We start from the raw sequence: 24,305 nt of genomic DNA, 5'->3' as shown, positions 1-24,305 counted from the left end.
ACCAGATTAAACTGTAATTACTCAATTCATGAAACTAAAGACTAGTTGTTTAGTTAGCTGTTGGAATTCACACAAATTGTAAACCTCCTTTGATAGCATTGCTTTGTTGGTGATACATTGTGACATTTTAGAACTAAGCACCTGCTTGTTTCCAAAACTGTAGCCACTGTGATGGGCATCAACAGGAAAGTCTCGCTATTGCAACAAAGTTGTAAAAGTGGAGAGGGGCGTAGAGGGGTGTCCCAGAAAGAAAGTCAATTAAAGTTTTTACTCCTCTTGGAACTGTTCTGTAACAATTTTATAAGTCAAACAAGACAATGGAGGGCACCGACTGACATCTTTCAGCATTTTAATCCTGTCTCTTCTCCACCTGCCCTTCAGGTAACATGTCTCCCAAACAGTAAAGGATGATAAAGGGATGTTGTAAAGATGCACAGACTGACATAGGCAGACAGTGAACACAGAAACTCTTACCAACAGGAAAAGAAGGAAATTAGGAAGATGTATACAATGCTCTTTTTCAGGGGGAGGAATGAAGAAGTCCTGGTGCAGAAGAGAAAACTAGGCTCTGAGGGGATACAGGGAACGAAGGATAGTTTTGCAGGAGGACAGAACATCAAGGGCATCATTAGGACTGCATGTCATCAGTCCTGGGAAGAGGATGGGGAACAGAGAACACAGGAAGTGATAAGGAGCAAAGCAGAGACAAAAGGTTTTGGGTCAAGAAAAAGGGGCTCAGCCAGAACAAGAAGTCTGTCAGGACAAATAGGAAGCTGTGGCACAGAAAAGAGGGATAAATGGAATTACTTGGAGAATAATAAATGTCAGCTTTTGCAGGGAGTACTGGAAACAGAGGGAGAAAAAAGGCAGTGCAAGTGTAACATAAAGAAGAAAAGGAAAAGCACCTGTTGTGCCAGGAGTTCAGCCTAAGAGCACATGACCTCCCCCTCTCACCGGCAAGCTGTGCTGCATTGGCATCAAGTGCTTATGCTAACTAAAGAATGCAAACACTGGGATGCATATTACAGCTGCCTCTCTTTTTCCCTCCCTAAGGTACCATAACTTCTTGGGTGGTGATTTTCATACTGCCAATAAATAGTGCTTTGAATCCTCTTCTCTACACTTTGACAACACGACCTTTCAAAGAAATGATTCACCAGGTTTGGTACAACTACAGACAAAGAAGATCCAAAAGAGGTAAAGGCAGCCAGAAACCATACGGTCCATCTTTCATTTGGGTAGAGACGTGGCCAATGCATGAAATCACGCCAAAGGTTACGAAGCCTGTGCTTTGTACAGACTCTTCTGATGCTTCAGTGACTACACAGTCAACAAGACTAAATTCATACACGTAATTACGGTTTGAATCCTCCCGGTGACATCGGCACTGTTAGCTTCACATCCGTGGGCTTGCTGCTTTACAGCCATGAGGAAAATGAGGGAGGTGTGACATCAGGGCTCACGTGAACCACTGCAGGAAGAAGAGGGAGCCATGTGTCTCTTTGCAGGTAGAACTGGCATTTTACCATCTCACAGCAGTACCTGACATTTTGACAATTCATCCTAGATCAGAATGAGAAATTGGTTGTTTGGGGCTTTTTTCTTCCAGAAGCCAAGAGTATGGGAAAAAAATGAATTGGCATTTGAAACATCTCACCCTGAAAGCAGATTGTTTCAAAATCATCTGTTTATGGGGAAGTGTGTGTGTATGTATGTGTATTTTCTTTTTTCTTCTTGTAAGTTCCCATTTCAACAGTTAATTTTTTAAGAGTTAATTGGTTTTCTCATTAAGAAATGTATTTTCCCCTCAAAATTTCTGACTCACTCTATTCAGGCTGCATCATCTCTTAAAAAGTTTTAAGGAGCAATAGCCGTAAGAAAAACATTCAAATTTCATAAATAGGTCAGTTAAGTATATTTGTCAAAGCCAAAAAAGTGAAAATTATATTCCTTTTATAAATTTACAGACTATTTCACTCATGTAAAGGCAATAGTGAAATTGTAATGATAGTTCTGATACAGTCACCAGGTTGGACAAGGCCTTGATCAGCCTGGGACTAGATAATCTTTGATTCTGATTCTGGCAGAACCAGAACTGTGGTGAAGAAAAAAATAAAAAGGAGAGGTTTGGTTGGTTTGGTTGGTTTTTTTCCCAAGTGAGTGATCCCCCAGCTTTAACTGGTGGGACTTTAATCTTTCTTACTCTGAAAAGACTGGACTGAGTATCACAGCACCTTGCTGCTTCTCTTTTCCTCACTTTTCTTAACTACCAAAAATAGCTCACCACACCTTGCAGACTTCAACAAATTCCAGTCTTAAGATGTCTCTCTATGTACAAGGAAGATGGTCAAAAAGAAAATTATCAGTCTTAACAGGTGTCATGACATCGACATTATAATCACTTTGTACATGACTGGATGCATTAAAGTAATTTAAAGACCACAGCCATTCAGCACTTTTTGAAGCATTATTTTACTTCCCAGAATTACAAGGGTAAAATAAAAAATATCCCATCTGAAACAATCCTCTAGAGGCAGTTCCTTCACACATTCTTACTGAAGAGAATGTTTTCTATTATGAATTATTATGGCTTCCCTTCTTCTTTCAGTACCGTATTCAGTCTGATGGCCTAGAAGCCCAAAAAGGTAAAAAAAGCTATTTTTTTTGCATTGATTTGAAACTATTTAAAATTAAGTTAAAAGATACTTACAATGTTTGCACTTAACTTCTTAGCAGTATAAGAAGTAGAATTTTGAAAAAGTGTGGCTCACACTTCAACTGTTTACAGAACTTTGGATTATCTTTGGATTTGAATCTGAAGATTGTTAAGCATCTTGTTTCCACTACTGTATGTTCTACTGAAATAAAAGATTATCTGCTGAACAAAATTACTTCTTTTCCAAGATGTTTAGCAACATTTCGGGTTGTAGAGGTTAAAAACACCAAAGCAAAATCCTGCCACGTGGATTGTCTTTAGCTAGGACAATTAGAACTCAATTCAATAGAACTTCCTTACTCAGGGGGCAAGCCCTCTCAAGGACTGCAACTGCCTTTGGTGAGATGTGCAACAATCCCTGACCTTGCCATTACTTGGTTTTCACTCCACATGATTATGGTTATATTCACTGTCTCCTTTGTTTCTATCAGTAACACAATAATAGTCAATACTTCTTAATTTTTGCAACTTCTTTATTGTTTTGATAAGCAAGCTACAGTGGGTCTTTCTCAAAGTCCTGTAAGTAAAAGCAAGTCATGGCAGTCACATTCTCCTGCAGCCTGCCATTGCACCTCAGCATTACCTTTTTTCAGTGCCTGGTAAAGGTACAGGAGTGTCAGGACAGCTATTTATTACAGCTCAGCCATCTTTCAGACCAAAAGGTTCTATTAACAGTACGCTCTAGACTATCAAACTAGCCACTGCTTAAGGCAAAGATAAAAAACAGGACTAAATACTGAAAAAGCTCTGAAGTGCTTCCCCAGTGACAGGAGAATACATGTCACAGATTCTATTCTAACTAATAGAAGCTTTTACTTACAGTTCAAAATAATCCATCCGATCAGTAAACAATGCTGCTAAACTTCTACCCTGCAGAGATATACCATCCATCATAAGGCACTTTATTACAACAAAAGGTAGGGTAAAATTGTTTGCAGTAATAAAACATCTTGCAAAAAAGAATCTGCAGCTTTATAGACATACATGGTAATACTGCTAAAAATAGTAAGGTTTGGGATATAGAATTTTTCTACAGCTCATAAATAAGCCACAACTTGCTGCATTATCCCATACTCAAAGAAAAAGCGTGTGTAACGAAAAACTGAAGCTAGTTGAAGTTTCTCTGGGGTTGGCAGGGTTTCTGCTGGTGACAGCTCTTAAAAAGGAGGGCTGACAATTCTTTATCACAGGACACCACTTCCCGACCAGTAATGAGTTCTGAACGTAGCACACATACTAACTTTGCATCTACCACACTAGCCCGAAAGAGAAAAAAAAGGAGAGTATGAGATTGCTTGAGCTTCAACGAAGAATCTAAAAGTCAAAACTGATTCCCTAAACAAAGTTGTTTTTATTCGGCAGACTAACATAAAACATCCATACGAGAGTCCTCAAGTATTTGTGAAAGAACTCTGGGGGAAAACAAAACTCCACGTGAGGTCCCTAAAGGCGGCGGTCGAAAAGAGCCCCGCCGCAGTGCGGGCCGAGCGGGCGGCTCGGCGGGCAGGGCCAGCGTCAGCCGCTGGGCTTCAGGGACTCGTAGCCCTCCCTCAGCAGGTCCCGCCACGTCCTGAGGAACCGGGCATTCTCTGAGCACTTGGTGGCCAGCTCCTCCACCTGGGCCGACACGGCCGACGTCGCCTCCAGGATCTTCGCCAGCGAGAAGGCGGCCTGGAGGGACGGCAGAGAGGTTGGGGGTCGCTGGCGCCCGGCAGCGTCCCCGAGGGGGCCCCGGAGCCCGCCCGAGGGCAGCGCGCCGCACTCACGTCGCCGATCTGCATCTCCACCTCCTCTAGCAGCTCCCGCGTGTCGCCGCCTGGCAGCTCCGGCGACCCCGACCCCTCGCTCCCGCCGCGGACCCTCCGGGGCTGGGCGCCGGGCGATCCCTCGGGCACCGCCGCGGGCGGCAGCGGCCGCGCCTCGGCCATGTCCCGCTCGGCTCTCCCGCCCGAGTGCCGCCCGGAACGCGGATGGGTGGGTGCGGCCGCGGTCACCGCCCCCGCGGGCGGCTCTGGGAGCTGTAGTCCCGCCGCCGGGACGGGACGGGGCGGAGCCGCGGCCGGGCGCGCAGACGCGGCAGGGCCGAGGCCGGCGGGGTGTGCGCGGGGCGGTCGCGGGAAGCGAAGGGTGCCCGGAGGTTGCTGCGATGCTGCTCCACCGCTGCCCGTCCGCCGGCCGAGGTAACGCGCCGGGGCCGGCTAGAAGGCCTGGGCCCGGGGCCTCCTCCCGGGCTGGGTAGGGCCGGGCTGGGACGGCCGCTCGGTGCGGCGGGTGGGGCGGGCGGCTGGCGCGGCGCCGAGGCCGAGCAAAGGTCGCGGCTGGGTCGCGCCGGTGTCCGGGCGGGCGCGGGGCCGGAGCGGCGCCGGCTGGAGGGGACCCCCTGGCTCCCCCTGGCTCCCCCTGGCTCCCCCTGGCTCCCCCTGGCTCCCCCTGCCCGGGGCCTCTGTGCGCCCGAAGGCGGCAGGACAGCGCTGTGCGTGAGCGCTGCCCGCGGCCCGGCTCTGTGATACTGACATGGGTTGGTCACCTGCAGCGCGGTGCCTAAAAAGATGGGCGGGTGTCACCTGCTTTGAAGGGTGAACTAAAGCAGTGGAACGATTGTCCTTACTTGGGAAGTAGTTGTGGAGGCAGCATCCCGACAGCTGTTACTGAAGAGCTGCCGCAGAGTTTCTCCTTGGGGACTGCCTGGCGAGTGCAGGCGTTCCCCATCGCTTTCCGAGTCCCTGAGCTCTCAACAGCGTAGTGGCCCAGGCACTGTGCGCTCGCTGGGGAAGAATCTGCCCGTCCAGCGTTTGCACCCACCTCTGTTATGATCAGAGGTGTTCGGAGCAGAGTTTCACTTCTTTTGCATATGTGCAAATTAATTGATTTTTTTATATGCTGTGTTATTCTTAGTACCGTCAGTTATGGTCAAATAAAAAAATCCTGAAAGTTAAGTTAAAGTTTCATAATATATATATGTGTGTATAGTTGTTATCAACCTTATAGAATACTTGTTCTCAGATCCTGCTTGGTTGCAGGTAAAGGATAACTAAGAATCATGAGATGGTATGATAATAGTTTTTATGTTATGTTGGTTAGGTACAGAATTCCTGTTAAGGAACCAGCATGGATGATACTTGCTGCCTTGCATGTAGAAGAAACCTCTGTCCTGACTGTCACCAGGCAGGGTTATGACATAGGATGCTTGTGCTTCCCTTGCCAATTGCCATTCTCAACTAAACTTTTCAGTTATAGCACCCTGGTGATTTTACTTATGTAGTTTTGCAGAAATACTCTACTTTGAATATGGTATTACTCTTCTTTATCCCTGAAAATAGAGAATTTTCTTAAGGAAGGAAAATTATTAGTCAAGGTGCATTAGTTCACAGACCTTTTAGCTATAACTAGTTTTCATACTAACCACAATAGGGTTTTTATTACAAATCACACGCATTATTATTTGTTTCTAAAAGAGGGAAATAATGACATGTAATAGCCCTATGAAAAGAGTCCTGGCTTGATAATTTGAAACTTTATTTTTCATCCATTTCCTTACACAGAAATTCTAATTTGTTCTCACAACAATTATTGTATCTGCAGCAAAGGTAATGATTACCTGTATCTACTTGGGTTCAAGTCTGTGCTTTTACTGCAGACCATGGCATGTACTTTAGAAGCAACATGTGTTAAGATGTCAGAGTTAAACTTGCATGTCCTGTTTCTACTGTTGTTTGGTCACTTTTAATGCAGTCTGAAATAAACCTTTTGAAGTCCAAAATTAAATCAGAACTTAAAATGTGTTTGGCACCTTTGTATACGCATATTATCCTATGTTAGCTGTGCATGGCTGGCCTGTGCACTGAGTAAAGAATGCTTAAAGAGGAAGCTTCTTTTTTTTTTTCCCTGATAAAAAATTATACAGCATCCTCCTTACTTGAAAATTTTAAAATCTGTGTTTATGGTTCCTCATCTTTACATCACCTGGTAGCTCTTAGGGAGGAGGAAGCTGTCATATTTGTTGTGCCACTTGTGTCTCTGAAATTTTGAAAAATTTGGATAACTACTGATTTGACAAAGTTGTTTCTGGTTTTTGCAGCACGTCAGTGCTTTCATGCTCTGAAGTTGATAAAGAAAGATTGCCTTCTATCGCTGCGTGTCTCACGATGTGCCTCTACTGCCTCTGTGCCTTGCATAACTACACATTACACAATTCATCCTCGGGACAAAGACAAACGATGGGAAGGTAAAAACATTGCATTCTCTAAACGCTGCTTTATTATTATTATTATTATTATTATTATTATTATTGTCATTACTGAGTCTTAAAGACACTAAAATGTGTAAATGTGTGGTTTTGCTGGGTTTTTCCTCTTTATGGAAATTCTCTATGCTTAAATACAGTACTAATATTTCAAATTACATTTTTGCTTGCTATCTCACAATGAGTGTCTTTAGTGCTATAAAATATTATCAGAAGTAACTTTATGCTTGTTTTCATAAAGAAAATACACAAGCAGCTTTTGGTTTAGTGATTATCATAAGATTTAGTTCTATTCAGTATGTATCTGCTTGGTTATTTTAGTTGTTCTTACCATGAGGGTTTAAGTTTAGTAAGAGAGAGGTTGGAAGAAATTGGAGATTGGCTTATGTTGTTATCATTTTTTTCTATTGAAGGGGTAAACATGGAAAGATTTGCAGAGGAAGCTGATGTTGTCATTGTTGGAGCAGGCCCTGCAGGCCTTTCTGCAGCCATTCGACTCAAACAACTGGCTGCTGAGCACAGCAAAGAACTGCGTGTTTGTCTGGTGGAAAAAGCTTCTCAGATTGGTGCACATACATTGTCCGGTGCTTGTGTCGAGCCAAGGTCCTTAGAAGAGCTCTTTCCAGACTGGAAAGAGCGAGGGGTATGTACGAGCCTGTAAACACCAAAGTTCATTACTAGATTGTAATGAACTTCATATCTGAATGATTCTGGTATGAGTTAGTACCTGGTAGCATGGGTAATTAGTACTGTTTTAAAATACATCGATGGAACAGAGCAAAACAAAAATGGGTACCTTCTTTTTAGTATGTTTCCTGTAGTTCAACAATGCTAAAAGTTTTCTGTCTACACAGATGTGCTGTGGCCTTTGCTCTTTTCTTTAGTAGTCCTACTGCATAAACACAATCTGAATGGTGCAGCCTGGGGTGCCCTGCACTTGCTGCCTTTGTGCAAAATCCAGCTCTTGTGTACAAGCAGGATGTTTGGTCCTTACCAATGACAGATATGCTGGATTGTACAATAGCTCTTCCTGGAGATGGCACAGAGTAGACTGACTTCTGTGCAGACACTGTGGTGTAACAAAGTCCTAAGATGATTTTAGGAGGGAGGTCCCAGAACAGCCATCTGACTTGCAGACTGCTGCCTGTTATCACCTGAGAGCTGCAAGAAGTCAGCCGTCAGCTCTTTGGTTGCCTTATGGTGATAAATCTGCAAGTTAAGCTTCCTTCTTTAAAAAGGTCTGGTATATTTATGTAGCACAGGCCTGTGTACAATAGATGTTATTTGCAAAGCTGTATTGTTTTTTTTTACCTCAGTAGTTGTGTTGATTCTTTCCTGATGACTGCCTCATAAAGTACTTTATTTTCTCTCTTGTGATACCTTCCTATAGAAGTGCTATACTAAACCTGTACTTGACTGCCAGTTTGATTATTAGATTTTGTTGTTTCTGTTGTATTGACTAAGAAAACATAACTCTCCACTTCTTCTATTTTAATTTTTGTAGGCTCCACTTAATACTCCTGTAACTGAAGACAAGTTTGGAATTTTGACAGAGACATCTAGAATTCCAGTGCCAATTCTTCCAGGTAAAGTTTAGTGAGGAAGAAGAGAGTCAGCTTTCTCTGTGTCTTTTTGGATGAAGTCCATGAATCCATGAACTTCTCTATGAATCAAAGGAAGTTTGATTCTGTGTAGTGCAGCAAGTATATGTAGAATATAATAGGTTACAGTGATACACTCTGTGTAGGTGATGGCTCTGATAACACTTGAGATTAACTTGAAGGTAGTAGCTGTAGATGTGACATCTACTGTATGCAGCTTCGGTTCTTTTGCTTATTGTCCGATGTGTTATATGTGTGTGTGTCTTTTTTTGCCTAGGACTTCCGATGGTTAATCATGGAAATTACATAGTACGTCTGGGCCACCTCGTGAGTTGGCTAGGTGAACAAGCAGAAGCTTTGGGTGTTGAGATATATCCAGGCTATGCAGCAGCTGAGGTACTGATGATATCAGTATGTGTTTATGAAAAGTGACTTTGGAACCCCCTTCAGTACAGTCATGATCATCTGTACACGTACAACATTCCTTTTAACTGATAGGTATTGGGAAAACTGTGTTTCTCTGTCTAAATTCCCTGGCTCAGATCCAGCAAAGTGCAAGTGGATCATACAGTGCGTGAATAAATACATAATCTTCATGTTTGACCATTTAAGTCATAGTGCTTAGAAGTTCTGCTTTAGAACTTTTAATTAATAGATTCGAAGTACAGTTTCATTACAATGTTTTGTGTTTGTTTAAATATTTCCAAAGGTACTTTTTCATGAAGATGGTAGCGTGAAAGGGATTGCAACCAATGATGTAGGCATTCAGAAGGATGGAGCACCTAAAGTAAGTATCTATCTTCCCCATAACTAGGGGTTTAACTATGGAAATTGTGATACATCTGCTTCTACTGCCATCAGTAGTCTTGCTGCAGCATAAGAAAAGTTGTAAAATTCAGTACCTGTCTTCCCTCTCTATTTAATTGGATTGATTGCCTGTGCAAGTTCTTGTCTCAGAACATTGTAAAATTCTTCTGAGATTAGTAGAAAAAACCTTTTCATAAAAGTTGACTTGAAGGAGATTATGTAAGGGTGTTTTGGCTTATGTGAAATCTGGAAACAAGGGAAAGAACTCCAGGAAGTCCTGGAAAAAAGGTCCAAAGGTGAAATTGGAAGCTTTAGTCTGTCTGGTAACTAGCAACATGTAAGAGAGTGTGCTTCTGGATGGTTCGGTTTCCTTGATATTTACAGCCACAGCTGCACTTGCTGACAGTCTGTCTACCTTGCTGGGGCAAGATACACACTGAGTCTTTATACCTTTAGGCTGGTTGGTCATGTTTCTTTATCCAGAAGATAAAGAACCTGCCCCAAGTGTCAAACTTGGATTTTTGCTTTTTCAGTGGAATCCAGAACCTGCCCTAAGTGTGCTGTTTCCCTGTAAAATATGTTGGGAAAACGTGGCATCTCAGAGTTACTTGGAGCAACTTTCACACGGAGTTATTTGACTATATAAGTTAGGAGTCCAAGTCTTTTCTTAACATTTACTTCCTTTTTTAATAAAGTTTTGTTCTAGTTTCCTAGAGTTTCAAAGAGGTATTCACTTTCACATAAAGTGTAGGCTATTTTTGCCCATTTAAGACAGGGAGTGAGAAGAAAAGACTCTTGTTTTGTGAGAATATAGCCAGTGAAGGAGTAATGTAATTTTCCAGTGTAATATTGTGTATCTGCTGTGGGGGACAGACACTCTCGTTTTCCAGTGCATGCTTTGTCCAGAAGGTGGCACAAGTAACGTGTGCAGCTTCATTGGGAGTTTGCTTTGTTTTAAGATGGGAAGGAACAATTTTAGGTGTATTTCTTGACATCCTCAAAACATAGATTCTTTTTTTCCCCCATTTGTTCTGGGAGAACGTGTCTCTTCTTTCATGTGCATAATGAGTGTACCTCTACTGCAGCTTTTTTTACTGCACTGTCACTCAATTCAAGTTTTTTAGCTGTCAGTTTTGTCAGTTGGTACTACCTCCACTGCATAAAGGCTCAGGTAAATAGGTGTAGTTTGTATAAGGTAAGAGTTTCTTCAATGTGTTTATACAGAGCCTAATCAAATAGACTGTGGTTAATGAATAGATTTTCACCTTGCAGTCAGCACCAACCAAATAAAAATGACAGTGGTAAAAAAACATTGTAGCGAGTTGCACATTGATTCTTGTGTGGATACTGGAGAAGGTTGTTAAATATGAAATACAGCTCTGTCACATTACTGAAATATTTAAAATTAGTGAATTTCTAATATTTACAATGGGGAGTTGTTGTTAATTTGTTTTATATAAAGCTACTTCAAAGTGGACACTGTATATTCAAGAGGTAATTCTTGTTTAGTATTTTGTGAAATTAATTCATGTTCACATTGACAATCAGAAATTCAAAGAGTACAAAAAAATTCACAAAATCCCATTACTCCTGTTTAAATGTAATTCTCAACTAGAGGGAACATTTTCATTTGTAAGTTACAAGCAGATTTCACCTGAGAAACAATTAAAAACCAAAGCAGTAAGCATATTTTGAACCTATTCTGGCTTACCTTGAGATGGTTTGATTGAGTACTGCTGGAGAGGTTCATCCAAAACTGCTTTTCTTGTCTTTTTTAACATCAAACTTTCTGACTGAAGTCAAGCTTTTTTCATTATAAAAAATTTATAAACATAATCTATATTCTTGTCCAGATGGAGGTGATGTACTACTCATACAGCAGTATGCCAATTCCCCTTACTTGGTTCTCAGTCCTTGTTGGAATTTTTTATGATAATCTTTTGATAGTTGTATTTTATTTAGTTTAATTTTATTGTATGTTTTAACATGCCAGATTGGAGTATACTTCATTATTCTGAATTATTGGGTCCTTTTGGGAGCAGGGGTGATTCAGGTTTTTCAGATATGGTAGTTCTGTGTAGTCTATGTCATGTGTGTAGTTCTGTCTACTCTATGGGGCATACACACACAATGTTTTATTGTAATGTGACTTTGTGAGCAAAAATTGAAGTGTGATGTTACCGGAAAAGATTCTTTGTCTGTCAGAGTTCCTTTGCACCTTGTGATTGAGCAGATTTTATATAAGTATCCTCTGATCTGGAAAGATTCTCTTTTTCAGTGACGAATGGCGATTCATTGTGGGGCTGCTCTGCTGGAATCCCCTTCCAAGACTTGCCAGGGTTGCATCATAGTTAGTTGGAAAAGACAGCTAAACTAGAGCCATAATTTGCAATGGTCTGTAGGTTCTGAGCTGTGTTACCAAGTAGTGTAAAATCACTTTATTGGTCTCCATTTTCTTGCTGTGAGTTTGGTGTGGCACAGACCTGACTGCTGATGAAATGCTGTACTTTTGCAGGCAACCTTTGAAAGAGGCTTGGAACTCCATGCTAAAGTCACAGTCTTTGCTGAAGGTTGTCATGGACATCTAGCCAAACAGCTGTACAAAAAATACAATCTAAGGGAGAATTGTCAACCCCAGAGCTATGGCATTGGATTGAAAGAGGTACCACTTGCATAATTTTAAAAAATTAAAGAAAATACCATAAGACTTCAAGGTAGATTCTATTTGCTTTCCAGCTAATTTTTGTAAGACATAAGAATTAAATAATTTGAGTTACACTTTGAGACTTCAGAATCTTTGCTGTTCTGAAGCTGATCAGAGCAGATGCTCCCTGAATGTCATGACTGTTCCACTTCAGCTGCTACTTCTCTTGAATCTGTTATAACTAGAGATACCTGTGAATCTGCTCTGTTAACATTTTCAAATTACAGTCATTTGTGATATCTGTTTTCCATATATTTGCTAAATAAGAGAGGAATTTGTGCTGCCTAATTTTGGGGGGGCTTTAGTACATGAGGAAGGAAGAAAATACTTTCTATGGGCTTTCTGTATGTTAGTGAAAGGGAGAGAGGAGAGCTGTTTCAGATGATGAGTCGTGGTCTCTGAAGCACGTTTTGAATGGGCCTTTCTTAAAAAAAAAAAAACTCCTTTCATTGGGCATATAAAATTGGGATAGGAATGAGGTGACCTTTTAAAAATATTCTATACTCAGGAAATATCACTCATGAAAAAGAGCTGTATTATTTTAGAATATGTTCAGAGTTTTGACCATAACATATTCTTTATTACTTTAGTATGTGCTTACAGCTACAAAATATTTGTTAAATTATTAGTTTACACTCTGTAGAGAATAACCACTCTGTAAATATGACATAACCTTAGTTACAGTGTCTAATACTGAAATTGTCATTAAAGAAGGGTTTTACTGTAGAGTTCCCTTGCTTCCAGATGAGACTGTGTGCTTTAGCAAATGGTGCAGTCCAGAAGGAGTGCATCTGAAGTAGCTGGTGCTGATGAGCTGTTATCTGTACTATGCACGCCTCAGGTTTATTTTTACTTTGTACTAGCTGTGATCTAGTCCCATGGACTGAGTGCCCTTTCATGACTGGAATGCTTTAGATGGACTTTTAGGACTCTGTCTTTTAGTTTTACATTCAAGGAATCCAGTTCATGGCTGGTGTATGATGTGAGTCAAAACACAGTAAGTGGGAGGAATCAGAAGTCCCAAATGTAAAATGCTCAAAAATGTACTCTTTAACCTAAATTGGAACATTATTGTAGATGTGCCCTCCATGCTTGAGCTGATCTGTGGTACTCAACTGCCCTCCTGTCATTAGACTGTGCCTGGCATGTACCTCCATGGTGCAATAATGTTTTGTGAAATGAGCAGAAAATGGACTCACTCCTGAAAACATGAAAATGCTTCTCTGAGTTCACCATGGGTCAGTGGAGCACTGGAAGTGTGTAGGAGACAGCAGAGATGGGACAATTTGTTTGGCAGAAAGTATTTAGATCAACTCAGGCATATTGCTTTGTCCTGACCTTGAAAAACTCACAAGGTAATTCACAGAATCATACGAAAAAAATAATACTTTCAAAGAAAAAAGTCAACATAAGCATTCTGCAGCATCTTGCATTCTGTGGCAGAAGTGTCTGTCAAAGTCACTAATATTAGGAATCTTGTGGTTGAATGACAATTTTGGGTGTAGTACTGGAGTCTTAGTCACATTTCTGATACACAGCATTTAAAGAGAGGTATTGGGAAAACCTTAAATGGTAATCCAAAAAACTATACTGAACAGTTGGTATTTTGCTGTATGAATTTTTGCATTGCTCATAGGAGTAAATTAAGTTTCTCCTATATGTAATTGTGTGTTTGTCTTTTAATATATTATTGAAAGGCCGTTACTTTGCAATCTGAAGTAATTCTTTGGTCATCCTTATTTCAGTTATGGACTATTGATAAAAAGAAATGGAAACCAGGAAGAGTGGAACATACTGTAGGCTGGCCATTAGACAGACATACATATGGAGGATCCTTTCTTTATCACTTAAATGAGCGTGAACCTTTAGTTGCTCTTGGATTTGTGGTAAGTGAAGTTAGTTTTTTCATTCTTATATGTTGTTTGATCTTCATTTTATGCAGTTTCTTTTCTCTGTTTTAATGAGAAAATGTAAATACAAGAATAGGAACAGGTCAAATTTAGTCCTTTCTCAATCTTAAGTGTGCTTATGCCCATGCTAGGGAATGCTAACTTGTCATATTAATCTGTCTTTAATCCAGTGTCTTTTATTGAGACCAACTAGAAAACTTATTCATAATTTCTTTGCCAACAAAGCAAATTTTGGTAATGGCAAAACCAAATGACTAATCAAAAGTGTGCTCAAAATATTCTTGTAAATTGGGAAATCTAAATCACATGCACTTTGTACAGTTCCATTTCCTAATTCATATGTCAGCCTTGAGTGTAACACTACTTTTTGAGAGAAGTACCTAAAGTGGAAGCACTGCAATGCTACTAGCAATATCCCTTTAATTTCTGAGCTCTTCACTTTGTTTTTGGTATTCTCCACCACTGTTGGCATTGCCCTCTTTAGCAACTGCCTTTCTGAATTGGGCAGGCAGCTTCTTCCTGTTTATTGCCACTTTATTAGAAGCAGTGAGAGCTCTGGAGATAGTCTGGTGTCATTCTGGCAGCCAGGTGATGTGAGGAGCAAGGATTGGAAATATTCTTTATCACCTACAGTTCAAAATTAAAAATTCACTATTTACCCTGTGCACGTGCTTCAACACAGATGGTGTAAGAGTCAAGCTTCTGTCTCCTAGATTTCAGAAGGATTACAGAGTGTGTGGAAAAATTCTATTTTTGTCTGTTTTGTAAGAAGCATTGGAAAAAAAACTCAATAGCTTTCTCAGATACACATACTTGTCCTGTACAGATTTCCAATATTGGAATTAATAAGTACATACAGTAGATACTCAAATTCTGTTATTTTAGAAGGGAAAGCTCTGATTCTCACAGAGAACGGTAGGTAATCAGTAACGTTCATATTCTCTCCAGAGAGCAAAAATCAACTTCTGTGTGAACACACAATCACTTTTTTGTCTTTGAACTTTATACCTATTTCAGTCTGAGATGATTCTTGTAGTAGGGTTATTTTACCCTTATTTTGGAACTTGTTCATTAATTTTGTCTTGTCAGCAATGCAGATGCAAGCACTGCTCTAAAAGCAGTGAACTGCCACAGATACCAAAGTCTTGATTGCTGCTGACTTATGGTTTTGTTACTTATCTCCAATAAAGTTCACAGGAACCAGAAATAATCCCTTTCTCAAAAGAGAAAAATTCGGCAAGAGAATTATTTTTAAGAGTATCTTAAAGATGAAAAATGCAGAGTATATATTTGGTCAAAATCTCAAATGTATGTGGAATCCTGGGCATCCAGCCCACTGGCAATCTGTTTTACCCTATTTTCTGCTTTCATCGTGCTCCCCTGTGCTTTATTACAATGGCTCACCTAATTGGATATTATAATTGACTACTAAACAATTTGAAGAACTGTTTAAAGTATGAGAGCACAAGGACATAACAATCAAAAAATAATTGTTTACCTCTTTTTTCAGCTTTTTTGGGGCAGAGGTATGAAATACAAATTTAAAACAAGTTTTGCTGCTTATCCCACCCATTAAATCATGCTTAATTTAATCCTTTTTATACCAAAGGCAGCTGAAAGGAGGTTACAATGCAATTAAATATTTTCCATATTTCAGATGGAGACAAGAGCAGACTTGTAGCAGCAAATTTTTGGTTTTGCTTCTGCTGTACCATTAATAGAATATATTTTTGGCAGTAGTTTAAGTAGAAAGATCCTGAGGTTGCTTTAGTATAAAATAAATGTAAAGACTTGATGTGGTAATATGCAATTGCTTTAATTTCCAATTTTTGTTGAAATTTCATACCTTATTTTTATTAATGTGCACTTTTTCCTTTTTTTAAGGTTGGTTTAGATTATCAAAATCCGTATTTGAATCCATTTAGGGAATTTCAGAGGTGGAAGCACCATCCTAGTGTACAGCCTACTTTGGAGGGTGGAACAAGGATTGCCTACGGTGCCAGAGCATTAAATGAAGGTGGTATCCAGGTAATTTTTTTTCACAAAGTTTTTATCTTTGAGTTTTCTATAGCCATGTATTTAGTGCTGTAGATTTGGGTTGCATGCTATACCAAATATTTTGCTGGACAGAAAAAATTTCTTGTCTTGCTGGGTACTGGCTGCTGAGATTTGCTAGTCTTAGGCTGTGTCATACTGAAAATCTTCTAACATACTCACTTTACTATCTAAATGAAATACAGAATCATAGAAACATTTAGATTGGAAAAGACCATTTACATTATTTAATCCAATAGCTAGTCCACCACTGCCAAGTCCACCTAAGTGCCACATCTATATATCTTATCTAGGCATGGCAACTCAACCACTTCGCTGGGCAGCTTGTGCAAGTGCTTGACAACCCTTCCCGTGAAGATACTTTTCCTGATATCCAATCTAAACCTCCTCTGGCACAACTTGAGCCCCTTTGATCTCTTCCTGTCACTTGTTACTTGGGAGTAGAGACTGACCCTCACCTCAGTGCACCCTCCGTTCAGGTGTTTGTAGAGAGCAATAAAGTCCCCCCTGAGCCTCCTTTTCTCCAGGTTAAACATCCCCAGCTCCCTCAGCTGTTCCTCATAACACCTGAGCTCCAGGCCCTTCATAAACTCCATTGCCCTTCTCTAGACACACTCCAGCATTTCACTGTCTTGTGAGGGGCCCAAAACTGGACAAAGGATTCTAGATAGAGCATCCCCAGTGCTGACTACAGGGGAATAATCACTGCCCTGGTCCTGCTGGCCACACTATTTGTGATCCAAGCTGGGTTGCCACTGGCCTTCTTGGCCGCCTGGGCACATGCTGGCTCATGTTAAGCTGGCAGGACTCCCCGTGTCCTTTTCCAGTCACTCTGCCCCAAGCCTAAGGCCTGCATGGAGCTGTTGTAACCCAAGGACAGGACACAGCACTTTGTCTTACTGGATGTGAGTATAATCAGCATCAGCCTTGGTCCATAGATCCATCCTGTCCAGATCCCTCTGGAGCAGATCAACATTCCCACCATCTTTGTGCTGCCTGCAGACTGACTGAGGGTGCATTCAATCTTCTTGTCCAGGTCATTGATAAAGATATTAACCAGGTCTGACCCCAGTACTGAGCCCTGGGGAACCCCACTAGTGACTGGCTGCCAACTGGATGCAGCTCCATTCAGCAGCGCTCTCTGAGCCCAGACATCCAGAGAGTTTTTTACCCAGCAGTGTTTGTCCAAGCCATGAGCAGCCAGTGAAGTGGAATTTATATTGCAGTCAAGTATGTTCAGCAGCAAAGATGCCACAATCTTTTGTTTGCCTGAAATCTTGGCGAAGACAGAGTGGTACCACTGATCTGTTCCTGTGGGGTCTTCCAATTACTTATTTATCCCAGCAAAAAGAACTCCTTTTCAGTGCTTGAGCCTTAAGTCACTGATGGTGCTGAAATTGTATGTAGTTTGGCAGGTAAATCTTTACCTATCAAGTATATGAATACCTTGAGTTTCTTTCATGCACAACTTTGAATTTCTGCTTTCTTGGGAGGTGGAATACTTTGTTCATTTTGTTAACTTAAGTAGTGCAAAAGGTAAAATTTTGAATATGTATTCATCAAGACTTTCTGATGAATACATTTCCCTTTAAATACTGACATTTCTGACTAAGGTTAGTTGAAAGGGCTGGAAAAGCTTGCAAAAAATGGTCTGGAGTTTACATTTAACAGTTTTAAAGTACATTCAACCTGTTAGCTTCTCGTCTTGAAACACAAGGCGTGGCAGTATGTTCTGTACTCCAGATCCGTCTTCCAGATGCTCCTTTCAGTTTGGACCTTAAAACTAGCCTGAGTGTTCATGATCTGCAGCTTGTATGTGGGGCCATGCCACTCTGCCCTCTGACTACTTTGCCTTTCCTTTTTGAACCTCTTCTTAGTATAAACGTGGCTTCACTCAGTTTTGCAATACAAGCGGAGTTTCATCACAGCTTCAGTCTTGTCACAGTCATGTGGAGTTAGGCTTTGACCCCAGCGTGCATTCCTGGCAGTGAGTCATGTGGGTTCAGGAAGCAACTTCTTGATTACACCCATGTAATGCTCAGATTAATCAATCTGAGCATTGATTTTGTCCACTCTGCAGTGGAAATATGTCATATCACATTGTAACACAGCTGTATTACCGGCTTGTTTCAAAAACCATTGCCACTCCATTATTAGCACAGATACCATGAAAAATACCAAGATGTTTTAATCTACACTTTTATGCAAGTGTGGCTTCTTTTTCCACCCTGTGCACTGGTTTCTCTATCACACATAGTCATTGACTTTCTGGCTTCAGTGAAGTAGCCAGAGTGTGACTTTAGTTGCGCCATCCTTATACTCAAAGCCTAAAGCTGAAGGAATACAGTATTTTTTAAGTCACTTACAGACATTGTACTAAGTTACACAGTAGAACTACAGATCTTGCACATCTCTGCCTCATCTTTGGACATCTTTGCTCGATTTAAACCAATATGTCCCTTGCTTTCCATTGTTCCTAACATAAAAGAATATTTTGCTTTGTTGGTTTTTTGGTGCTTTTTTTAATTTCCTGTAGATAGATTTGTTTAGGTGATCATGAAGTCACTCTTCTAAAAGACTTTTTTAATACAAGGCTTCAGTAAAAAAAAAGCTTTATTGATGATTCACTTAGGAAGAGTTTTAAGATTAGCTCTTCTTTTGCATGTGTTGCTTTGATTAATAACTGTAGCAGTCTGACTCATTTGTATCACTGTAGTCCAGGAATATTTTCTTATGTAAGTCATTCCATAACTCCAGTTTTTGATTTTGGTAACAGAATTGCATCAAATAAGTGTATAGAGTTACCATCAACTTCAGCTTTTTTGTTATAGATAACCTAATGACCATGATCTTCAATCTTTAGCAGAGAGTGAAGGGGGAGAGAGAGTGCACGTGTTTTTTAATGTATGTGGAAGGAAGGATCAGAGTTTAGTAACTTAATACCTGTAGCTACTATTTATTATATTTATTAATATTGCAAATCAAAGCACCTAAATTCCCATGCACCCTCTATTTTGTCTCTATTTTATCAAAAACTTTTGAAAGGCTTAAGAATTTTGTGGAGAAAAAGCGGTTGCCATTTTTGAGCAGTGTATACTATGAATATCAGGGGGAAAAACCTTTATATTGACAATCCATTTAAATGTCAAATATTAGATACACTTAACAGATTTTAAGCCCTGATCTGGAGCTAAGGGGAGGAAGAACATGAGGTTTCCTGTCTGCCAGCAGGAGGGATTCTGCAGGGACCAGGTGTCTCCCCTTCTCTAAAGCAGTCATGTTTTGCGTCTGTATCCCAAGGGCATGATGTGTTTCTTCCACTGACTCTGAAAGCAGGCACCAAGTGCCAGAGTACTAATAATGAGAATTACTACCAAAGCTGCAGTATGTGCTGCCTTTTGTGTTACATGACTCATCTTTAATCTCATTTATTCTTTAGCAGTATGGTGGGCCACTATGTGCCTATTTTGTGAAACAGAGTTTGCAGAAGAAAAGTACTTGATCGCCATCTTTGTATGCAATTCAGAGTCAGACAAGAAGTCTTCCTGTGCTTATGTCAGTGCTGCACCATTGAATCCTAATAGATAACACAGAATGGCTGTTTTCTGAGAAAAGACAGAACATCCCACATACTTAATCCCTTTGAAATAGTGTTATGTAGCTGAACTTAAAACTTCTTTTCCCAGAAAAGTAAGCTGTAGTTGTGTTTTCAGCCTGAATTACCTTTCCTGTGAACCAAATCACTATGTCTCTGATTAAACAAATTGCACAAAACACAGAGGAAATTATGTGCAATTTAACTTTTTTAGTGATTGCTATAAGACTATACAAGAGTAAGCAGTCCTGCAAGACTAGTAAAGAGGTAACAATTGAACAAGCAGAAGAAACAAAACTTTTCGTTTGGGTTACCTAAAATTCCAAGGGATACATTTTTTTGGACGTTTTTCATTAAATTCAACTACTTGTTTAGTATTTAGGTTACTGCAAAATTAATTCTTTCAGACAGTTTTAATAAAAGCAGGATGCTAGAATAAGACGTGCTGCTCAGTACTAAAGACTTTTGGAGGAAGGGTATGTTCAAAACTTACCTTCAGCAATTTGTGACGTAGGCTTTGATCAGAGCTTTCTGCTTATAGTTCTGCAATCAGTCTGCATTTTGAAGCTGTTTCCAGTCTAAAATCCTAATCAACTTGGTAGCTGACGTATTCCTTAGTTAATATAGGTGTATAACGTAGTATATTAATACTATTGACCTGATATTTGCAAATAATCTTGCCTGTGTTAAGTTTGTGAGTTAACCATACTCTATGACATTATGCTTACAGAATGGGAGTAAGATGGTCATATTGCACCAAAATGTATTTGTTCACTGTGAGCAACTTCTAAAATAAGGAGGAGGGAGACAGGCATGATAGCATTGAGCAGTTGCACAGAAAAAGATTTGTGGAAAAAAGCACTGTGAGGTGAGATGAGTACAACTTATTTTGTGGAAATCAGGGAAACAAATGGGAGTTTGGGTTTTTTATTTTAAAAAATTCACTTGAGCTTGAAGGAGGAAAACCATATCAGGGGTGACACTACAGGAGTTTTGCTGCAGGTAAGGCAGCTGTAGAGAGGATATAAGGAAAATATCACTTTCATACTCAGCACAAGTACAGTGTCTGTGTTCCTATGTGCATACTATGCTCAAATTCCATGAGTAAGTGGAGTAACTGGTGTATGTTTAGAAAGTGCACATGCCAAGTCTGGAAAGGACACTCAAGCCTTATGCCAGTTTAATTTCTAGAATGTTATTTTCACTTCCACAAACAAGAACAAAACCTTTCTTTCTGTTTTTCCTTCAGTCAATACCCAAACTCACCTTCCCAGGGGGATTATTAATTGGTTGCAGTCCTGGACTCTTGAATGTTCCCAAGATCAAAGGAACACATACTGCAATGAAAAGTGGCATGTTGGCTTCAGAAGCCATTTTTAGTCGATTAATCAATGAAAATCTCCAATCAAAGACAATAGGTAAGATCACTGTACTTTGAGTTGTAGTTGCCTTGTGTTCAATTAGAACCACCTCCAACTAACAGCAGTAATTAATCTGGCTGGATGAATTAGTTGGAAATGTTAATAAATCATGAAATGGGTGTGTTTAAAATATATTTTGTTGTTTATTTACTATTGATAATGTCAAATGATTTAGGAAAGAAATTCATATTTGCTGTTATTAATAAATATTGATCCTACTGCTAGAAGCTCTATTGACCATCTGAAAAGTAAGCTTATGCTTTCTGTATAAGTAAACAAGAATAGTTTTGTTCCTACAAACACAATAAAAAGTAGTGCTTTATGATTCAGAAAGTGTTACTGAAAGCCGGCTGAAACAAGAAAAAAAAAGGAATAGATTAAATGAAGCAAAACAGCATGAGATTTTTCAAATTTGCTCTTACTGTTGTTAGGATCCTGTTTTTGTTCAGTCCTTTTTTCTGTCTTTTAATTTTTTAGTTGTCTCAGTTTGAGACTACATGTATTTTATTTTATACGTAATACAAGCACATTGTAGTAATCACCTGGTCCTGATCACCTTGTAGTGATTTGTTTAAGCCTTAGTTGTCCCCTTAAATCTGTTAATAAAGTCCATAGGGGGAGAGAAAGAATTAGAATTTCAGTCACTCTGAAGATAAGACACTACAGCCAGGTGCCACATGATAATTATTTCAGAAATATTCGCTCTGTACTGGTGGATTCAGGCCTCATTCAGCTGAAATGCACCATACACAGAAGGTGTGCTGAACAATTAAAACTTCAGCTAGACATGCTAAAATGCTTAGAATCCATCTGAAGCTATAAACACTGTTGGTGGGTAGTGTGCCACTCCTGTTTGATTATGGACAGGTTTTATATGCTGTTTTCCAGTCTTGTCAAGACTGGACTACTACAGCCCACTTTCTTCTCTTTGCAGGGATAATGGGCTTTATGGGAAATATGGATTGAAGCATGCTTTTCATATGCAGACAGGGCTTAGAACTGATTATTTAGAACATTTATTCCTTTACAGTAGTAATGGAGAATGGTGAAAGGGAAGCTCTCAAATAATTTTCATTTGAAGAAACATTAATTTTTAAGATAATTACTTGACTTTAACTACACTGTGGTAGATGTGTCAAGTGTGAAATGCAGTATTTATAAAGAATACAATCAAAGGGTTTCAATCAAAAGTTTGCAGTCAAATACATCTCATGAATGTGCTGATTACAAAGGGAGAAATTATCTAGCATTGGCATTATCCATTGGGCCATAGCCATAGTTACTGAAATGGGACTTTGGTTGCAAAACTTCTTTGGGAAAAGCTTTTGAACTTGACATTAGAATTGATCCTGGCTTTGGATCACAGATAGACTGTCCTGGTCAGCACTCAGATTCTGTTAGTGAGTAGCTGCTTTCCCACAGAGGTGCCAATGTAGCCACCTATCTGATTATATTTTGCTGAGGTTTGAGACAATTTAGTTGCTTGTGGCTCATTTAATAGAGGCTACAAAGGAACAGTACATGTCTGCCAACAAAACAGCTCTTGATGCAAGAGGCTGAAACATGTTGTCTGGTATATTCCTAGCTTACAGTTCTGAAATTCTCATTTTGCTGATTTCATTGCTAACAGTTGCTTTTATTTAGCATTTACTTTTTTATTTCAAGGATAGTCGTGATGTACTGTAGGTACCTAACAAGTAATGTACTGCCTTAGGACTTGATGTGCAAGAATACGAAGAGAACCTGAAAAAGTCTTGGGTCTGGAAAGAGCTGTATGCAGTGAGAAACATCCGACCATCCTGCCATAGCATACTTGGTGTGTATGGAGGAATGATATATACAGGCATATTTTATTGGCTACTGAGAGGAATGGAACCATGGACATTAAAACATCCAGGTAATTTCATTATCTCCTGAAGAAGATTCTAAATTTGTATGTCAGTCTTTTCTGGTCTTAGTTTCAGCTAGTGCACATCTGGTTCAGTCGTGAGACCTTAAAGTGTACAAATGAAATGGATGATAAAACATTGAAGCAGATTGTCGTATCAGCTACCACACAATGTAAATTAAGGCATTAAAACACTGCTTAGTATAACTTGGTATAGATATTTGTCTTGTGAAAAAGGCTACCTTTTATGAAGTACTTCATTCTGATGACAAGGGAAGTTAAAACAGCTTAGTTAAATTTTTCTTGAGTAGCTGCAAGTTACAATAATTCTATACTGAAATTTATTAAAAATATATTTAGGACCAGATTTTGCTCAGCTCAAGCCAGCCAAAGACTGCACCCCTATTGACTACCCAAAGCCCGATGGAAAAATCAGTTTTGATCTCCTGTCATCTGTGGCTTTAAGTGGTACAAACCATGAACATGACCAGCCCGCACATTTAACTCTCAAAGATGACAGCGTCCCTGTGAGCAGGAATCTGGCTGTGTTCGATGGACCGGAGCAAAGATTTTGTCCAGCAGGTAGGTAACAAAAATGTGTGTGTCAGCTGTTTCTGCAAAATGAAAGACTAAGTAGGAAGGGTCCACCTGGCCTGCTACTTACTTCAAGCATTCTATCCCAATTTTCCTCGCAGAAGGGGGTTCAGTTGAAGTTCTTAAAACATGTTAGCAGTACTTTTGTGATGAAATTACTGTTAAACATGTTAGAAGGGAATTAAGTCATATTAGTAATATACTTCCCTTGTTACACTTGCTGGTAAGTAGAGTATACACGCAGGGGGAAGCTGTTCCGCAAAGTGATAGCTCCCTTCTTGTCTTTGCAGGCGTCTATGAGTATGTTCCTCTGGAAACAGGAGAAGGATCAAGGCTGCAGATAAATGCTCAGAACTGTGTCCACTGCAAAACATGTGATATTAAAGACCCAAGTCAGAACATTAACTGGGTGGTACCTGAAGGTGGAGGAGGACCAGCTTATAATGGAATGTAAACTAACAGGAGATCTATTCAGTGACTTTTGATCACCAACAAATCTGTTGGAGTATTTTATGCTGCAGTGTAATTAATGTACAGCACTGACTTAAATGTTCAAAGAGTTTGAGACTAATGTGCCATTCTGAATTCTACATTTGACTGTTGCATTAAATGGAAAGCTGGTGCCTTCTGGTTAAACCCTAGCCTTATTTAAATAGCACTTCTTTAAAGGAGCTGTATGGCAGGCAAAAGTTCTTATCAGGACTGACAAAGGAGCTTTGGATCTTAGAATTTACTGCTGAAGTTCAATGATAACAGGAGCCATATCCAGAA

At 39.9% G+C, this 24,305-nt stretch overlaps 3 protein-coding genes across 10 annotated transcripts in view; 2 read left to right on the top strand and 1 right to left on the bottom strand.

The window, feature by feature from the left end:
* Positions 1-3,662, top strand: part of RXFP1 (relaxin family peptide receptor 1) — a 51,825-nt gene extending 48,163 nt beyond the window's left edge. For 7 of the 8 annotated variants that reach the window (XM_068187194.1, XM_068187195.1, XM_068187196.1 and 4 more), the window contains one exon: positions 1,054-3,662. In XM_068187194.1, coding sequence (XP_068043295.1) covers positions 1,054-1,355 — 302 coding nt within the window. In that variant the 3' untranslated portion in view covers positions 1,356-3,662. Of the gene's footprint in view, positions 1-828 lie in introns of all 8 variants that reach the window. The other variant, XM_068187198.1, reaches the window with a different exon arrangement.
* Positions 2,449-4,779, bottom strand: C4H4orf46 (chromosome 4 C4orf46 homolog). Its single transcript, XM_068187201.1, has 3 exons — positions 4,775-4,779; positions 4,483-4,664; positions 2,449-4,387 (listed from the first exon to the last, which is right to left on the bottom strand). The coding sequence occupies exons 2-3, from the start codon at positions 4,642-4,644 to the stop codon at positions 4,232-4,234; spliced, it is 318 nt and encodes a 105-aa protein (XP_068043302.1). The 5' UTR covers positions 4,645-4,664; positions 4,775-4,779; the 3' UTR covers positions 2,449-4,231.
* ETFDH (electron transfer flavoprotein dehydrogenase) lies at positions 4,766-24,170 on the top strand. Its single transcript, XM_068187199.1, has 13 exons — positions 4,766-4,896; positions 6,795-6,941; positions 7,373-7,602; positions 8,464-8,545; positions 8,838-8,956; positions 9,270-9,347; positions 11,883-12,029; positions 13,817-13,957; positions 15,866-16,009; positions 20,881-21,049; positions 22,767-22,949; positions 23,301-23,522; positions 23,825-24,170. The coding sequence occupies exons 1-13, from the start codon at positions 4,863-4,865 to the stop codon at positions 23,986-23,988; spliced, it is 1,860 nt and encodes a 619-aa protein (XP_068043300.1). The 5' UTR covers positions 4,766-4,862; the 3' UTR covers positions 23,989-24,170.
* The last annotated feature ends 135 nt before the right edge of the window (positions 24,171-24,305 follow it).

This window comes from Anomalospiza imberbis, chromosome 4, assembly GCF_031753505.1.
Source record: "Anomalospiza imberbis isolate Cuckoo-Finch-1a 21T00152 chromosome 4, ASM3175350v1, whole genome shotgun sequence".
Taxonomy (NCBI): Eukaryota; Metazoa; Chordata; class Aves; order Passeriformes; family Viduidae; genus Anomalospiza; species Anomalospiza imberbis.
Note: the sequence above shows the minus strand (reverse complement) of the source record. Positions and strands in the feature narration are given on the sequence as shown.